Source organism: Pleurodeles waltl, chromosome 1_2 (genome assembly GCF_031143425.1).
Source record: "Pleurodeles waltl isolate 20211129_DDA chromosome 1_2, aPleWal1.hap1.20221129, whole genome shotgun sequence".
NCBI classification, from domain to species: domain Eukaryota; kingdom Metazoa; phylum Chordata; class Amphibia; order Caudata; family Salamandridae; genus Pleurodeles; species Pleurodeles waltl.
This window is the reverse complement of record NC_090437.1, coordinates 984,057,774-984,063,773: the sequence shown is the minus strand read 5'-3', so window position 1 is coordinate 984,063,773 and position 6,000 is coordinate 984,057,774. Positions and strand designations below refer to the sequence as shown.

Below are 6,000 nucleotides of genomic sequence, written 5' to 3'. Positions count from 1 at the left end.
AGTTCCAGAAGCATTTGTGCCATGCCCCTTATACAGAAAAGCAACATTAGCTACGACAAGTAGGAACCAGGCAAAATAAATTGTCATCAAGTACAAATCAACATCATTATCTAGCACCAGCGAAGAAAATGAATGTGCACTGATGATATCCACCAAAAGAAGGCGTGCACATGTGGGGTTGGCTACATGTAAAGAATATCACAGTTCAAAGAAAGTTCACCAAGCAGAGCGACAAACGTCATTTGGACTCTGTCCCAAGATCAAGTTGAAAGTGAACGATCATCCAATAACTTTCATCATGGACAGTGGCGCGTTGATTAATATTATGCCAGCAGAAAGGTTTAGCAGCCTATCCCCTGTGCCTGGCCTCACTCCATCAAACACAATGGTGTATACCTGAGCTACTTCTGAGCCATTGAAAATCCAAGGGTCCTTTACAGTGACAATGCGACACAAAAAGACATTGATGCGAGCCATCATTCATGTTCTACAAGGGACTTTGTAAATTTCCAGTCGCTGTTCCATGGCCTGGGAAAACTTAAGAAAGTGAAAGTACAGCTTCACATCAATGCAGAGTTGCTTTCAATCTACAAGAAGCGGTAGAGAAAGTGTTGGAAGCCCTCTTAAAACATGAGATAATCGAACGCCCCACAGTTCTTACACCATGGGTTTCGCCCACAGTAGTAGTACCAAAAAAGGACAGTAGTGGAGCAGTGCACATTTGCGTTGATATGCAACATGTAAACAAAGCCATTGTGAGGGAGAGACACCTTGGTATGCACAGTGGACATGATCATGCAATTGAACGAAGTCAAAGTGTCTTACTGCCTTGACCTGAATAAAGGATACCATTGATTCAAGTTGGAAAGACCTGCAGGTAAATTACTACCTTTTCAACTCATGTTGGTTTGTTCAGATATAGGAGACTGAGTTTTGGAGTATCTTTGGCTGCTGAAATATAGCAGGATGTTATTCGCTGAGTGATCCAACCTGTTATAAACACTTTCAATTACAGTGATGACATACTAATTTTTGGGAGAACACAAAAAGAACACAACAAAACTCTTACCCAAGTATGCCAGCTACTCACTGATGCAGGTCTCATTCTGAATGCCACAAAGTGTGAGTTTCACAAAGCCAAACTCATATTCTTTGGGCACATATCCTCTGACGGGGGAATTACTCCAGATCCAGAAAAGGTGCAAGCACTGTCAACCTCCCCCCACCAGACGTCACCTTGTTGCGATCCTTTTTAGGCATAGCCAGTTACTGCTCAAGATACAGCCACAATTTTGCTACAGTGAGTGCCCCATTAAGAGACTTGACATACCGAAATGTACAGTTCCAGTGGTTTCTGGAATGCAACCAGAATTTTAAAGACATTAGACATGCAATTGAGAATGCACCAGATATGGCCTACTTTGACCCCAAGTTACATGCTGAAATAACGGTTGATGCGAGCTCGGTACGGCTAGGGTCGATACCTGCTCAACACAATGGCCATTACTTTTCAGGAGTGCCGCAGTATCATCGATATCCAAGACAGCTGAAGCATATCTCAAATTTATTGTGAACTCCAGCAGCACTGGCTGTGGAACAAATCATAGCTGTCACCAATGCAGGTAAAGACATGAACATAATGAAACAACTGATTACCATGCGATCATGCAGGAGAAATAGCCAGCCCCTCGTCAAAAGTTAAAAAATGTACAGGATGAGTTAGCAGTCGCCCAGGACGGCGTAATACTACGAGGCTCGAGAACTGTCATACCTGGAAGCCTCAGACAGCGGGTCATTGAGCTGGCCCATGAAGGACACCGTGGTATTGTAGCTACAAATAGAGCATTAAGAGATCGAATGTGGTTCCCTTGGCTATATGAGCGAGTCGAGAAAGAGGTGAAGGCATGCCACATTTGCAGCTGTTTGTCTCTCAAGGTGATGCAATACTGAGTGACAATGTCTGATTTTCCTGCCCATGCCTGGGACAGAGTTGCAGTTGACTTTTTGGGCCTTTAGGAAATGGACACAATCTAGTCATAGACGAATATTCATGATTCCTTTGGTGGAAGACCTAGCTTCAACAACCCATGACAAATTAGTAGAATGGCTTGATTACATCTTTGCAATGCGGGGCATCCCCAAAGTCCTCAAATCGGATAATGGCCCGCCCTTTAACAGTGAAAAGTTCAAAGAATTTCTCATCTGAGTCAATGTCAAACACCAGAAGAGTACACGCCTCGGGCCCCAATCCAGTGGTGTAGCTGAACGATTCATGGGCACCCTCAATCAGTGAGTATCCATGTAGAGAATCGATTTGAACCAAGCCATGTGTCAGGCCCTCTGGGCATATCAATCAACTCCTCACTCCACAATTGGTGAGAGTCCAGACACCGTGCTATTTGGGAGAGCTATCAGTATAAAACTACCTCAATAAACCCCAGATCGATCATTGAATACTGACACGATTCAAGACATCAGTGTGCCTCGGAAAAGAAAAATGAAAACATATGCAGATTAGCATTGCTATGCCCCGGAGATAGTTTTTGATGAAGGAGACTGGGATATGGTTAAGCAAAAACTCAGAGGAAACCGACACTCCTTTGCTGCTTATGCTACAGGTAATGACGTGCAAAGGACATATGGTGATAGCACATGCATCCCTCACTTGGAAAACATCACATATCAAACACCTACCACAATACTTGTCGAGTCTTGGAACCGTACGGGAAGCGACCCAGCCCATAGGTCCGGCTCTAGAGCATGAGATTATGGTGCAGTTGGCCGATCACGCTGGACCTCAATCATATCGGATCACCTGAGCCGGCAGACAAGTGTGAGCCCCTCGCTGGCTAATTGAGGAAATGTGATTTTGGTGAGTTGTGCCACCTTTTTATTTAACAAAGAGGGAGATGTAGCATCTTGATGTTATGCGCACTAGAATCCTTTGGATCTGGGTGGACTCTGAACAGGAAGTACATAATGTACAGGCGAGGTGTTAAAGTGTGGTTAACGGAAAGTGTGATGTGATGCACAGTGTGTTTGTGTATGCTGAGGAACAAAGTAATGTTTGACTGCAGCTCCCGTGTGGCGTAATTGATCTGCGTGCTTCTGGGCTGGGGAAGACACTACAACACAGGCCCAAGGACAGGGTGAGGTAAAGCATAATGGAATAACGCTTGCAAACAACTATATTATGACATACACTAGAGAGGCAGTACAAATGAGAGTGACTTGACAGGTCTGGTTTACCTTTCAAACCCCCTTTGCCACAGTATAAAACACCACAGATACAGAACTGCCACATATTAAGATGCAAACTTTCAATCTCAGTCAGAAAGATGTGAACTGTTGGAATCCCTTGTATGATCTGGCAATAATACCCTACAGTATTTATGCTAAAAAAAAAAAAAAAACTTCTAGCCGTGGAGAGCAGAAGCAAAATATGTGCCCTGGGCGTCGTTGTGAAAGCTATGATGCCGCGTCCCCGAATTCCGATGCAGACAGCTGCACTGTCTGCTGCGCCTGCCACTGAAAGTTCTGGAAATGAAAGGGTGGACTTCGAAGAGTCGGTTCCAGCATATCCCGTTAGTCAAAGCGTCAATTTTGCTTTAGGAACGATGCTACATTTTAACGCGAAAGGAAGTGACCATTGACAACAGTTAAGTTATAGTAATAAGTAAAAAAAATAAAAGAAGAAGAAGAATAAAAAAGATATATATATATATATATATATATATATATATATATATATATATATATATATATATATAAAAATCACAATTGAATAACCCTGTGTTGATATAATATCACTCCAGAGCAATGTTCGTAAAATACATTCGTTCTACCATGGCCACCATATTTACTCTCTAGATGAAGCTGCCTACTCTTTTAGTCCCTTCTCTATGTTTATGGCTTTTTCTAACCGACAGCTTGTAACTTCAGGGCTAAAGCTGTGCTTTCGACGTGTACAACGCGTGTTATTCAACGTCTGGAGAGGGTTTGTACCCGTTGCTGCTGATACTCATCCCCTCCATGTTTGGCACTTCTAACTGTCGCCTTTAGAAAGATGGCGTCACCCTATCGCCAGCAGAACTCCGAGTGGGAGTGGCCTGGCCCCTCCGGGCCACCGTAGGCCGACGCTGGCAGGCCGGTTTGGGTGTTGGAAGTTGTGCGGGGTCCGCCCGCTGCATTGGGGCCGGTGGCATGGACGATGGGCGGTGGCCGGGCAATGCCCAGTGACAGTCGGGGAGGGAGTCTCTCCCCGGGGTAGGGACAATCAGAAGAACTGACAGCTGTGGCGTGAGGACTTGTGATATCCGGATAGATAGGAGCCGCACTTGGAATAGTAGTAACAGCCCTGGTATTAGAGAGCCTGGAAAGAGCGATTGCAGGAAGAGAACTGGATTTGCCCTCGGGGAGTGACCGCCCTGGGAGCGGCAGGGACAGCTGGGTACCAGGGAGAAAGACACTAACATAAGAGAGGGCGCGGAAACCCAGCGAGAGGGCGGCAGGGTCCGCATCGCTACCTTTGCCATGGAGGACATCAACTCCAACCTGAGTGCGGACGCGGAGGTGCGGAAGCTGCAGGAGCTGGTAAAGAAGCTGGAGAAGCAGAACGAGCAGCTACGGAGCCGCAGCACTGCCGGCCCGGTGCTCTCCCCGCCGCCGGCTGCAGGTGCCCCTGGTCCACGGCTGTCTCACCCAGCTGCTGTGGTAGCAGCAGCGGCACTTCTTGGTTCAGGTCCTGTGGCTCGGGCGCTGCTGGGCTCTGGCGGGGGGTTCGGCAGCCCTGGATCGTATTCTGAAGAAGAACTACCGTTTAACAGGAGGCTCCAAGAGGTACCGACACCCCCGGAGCCCGAACTGGACCATTCCCTTCTAGACGAAGTGAAGCCCTTGCGGCTCGAGGAGATGGAGAGACTGATAGACTTCGAGCAAGAGGAGAGCTGGTGGGGCACATGTTCCTATATGAATATTTCACACCCTGTATTGCTTCGTTTCTTAGCACGTTATGCATCATGTAGTCCCCCTTTTTCTATCTAGCACCCTTTTGTGTGTCTCTTCACTCTGTTGTTACAGCTGGCACTGTGTGTTAACTACCGCGTAGCCGTACTTTCCCTGTGCTTCTCTTCTCTTCTCTGGATGCCATTCTCGCTCTCCTTCCCTTTTTTTTCCAATTGTGCTTAATCCAACTAATTTTGTACATTTCTATACCTCCCAAGATTGAATTGTGCACTCTCTTTGGTGCTCGTTTGCCCTCGGGCAGGCAGTCGTCCTGTCGACACTAAGCGCTTCTGACCAGAACCTTTTTTTGTCACACTCATGTCTCTCCGACAGGCCCCATCTTTACTCATTTATGCCTGGTTCGTTTACTTTTGCCTCACACCATCTGGTATGTCAACGCTCTATACTTCCCTCAGTCACAATCGCCATGTGGCATTTTACCCCTCTTCCCCATTTGTATTCCCATGTCCCAGGTTCTCTGGCGTAAACGTTTTACTCCTCCTGCTTTATTTTCGTCTATACACCCACCTTTGCTTCTTGACACGTACTTTTTGTTCATTAAGCTTTCTTTTCTTAACTTCATCTTCAATTTGACATGATTTTCAAAGCGCTTGGATGATGAAAAATGTCTTCTTGGTTTGTTGATTAAGTAAATAGTTATGTGCTGAATAGTGTTGATTATTAGTTCTCACCTACAGATATCTTTATCTGTTGCTGTAACCACCGGACATATTATATCTAGTACCTTAACATACAGTTATAGTGAACTTTCGCTTAACTCGCTTCAAGCCATTGGCTATTTGTGTATTTCCCGACCCTAAATGATAACACTGACATCATTTGAGCTAAGTTTAGTGCTTGATCGTTTCAAGATGGAGGGCAGTTACTCTAGTCTTTGTATACAATTGTGTATAGTAGTAGTAATGGCAAAAAAACTGCACCTCCTTGTGTCCAAAATAATCTCAAAGTAGGTCTAATTCGATTGGGGCTACAGTG

General features: G+C 45.6%; 1 protein-coding gene across 1 annotated transcript in view; it reads left to right on the top strand.

Annotated features, from left to right (window-relative positions):
• Positions 1-4,135: 4,135 nt before the first annotated feature.
• The window catches only part of SLAIN2 (SLAIN motif family member 2), a 245,088-nt gene continuing 243,223 nt past the window's right edge, over positions 4,136-6,000 (top strand). The window contains exon 1 of the mRNA XM_069201609.1: positions 4,136-4,949. Within this exon, the coding sequence (XP_069057710.1) occupies positions 4,534-4,949 (416 nt within the window). The 5' untranslated portion in view covers positions 4,136-4,533. The remainder of the gene's footprint in view (positions 4,950-6,000) is intronic.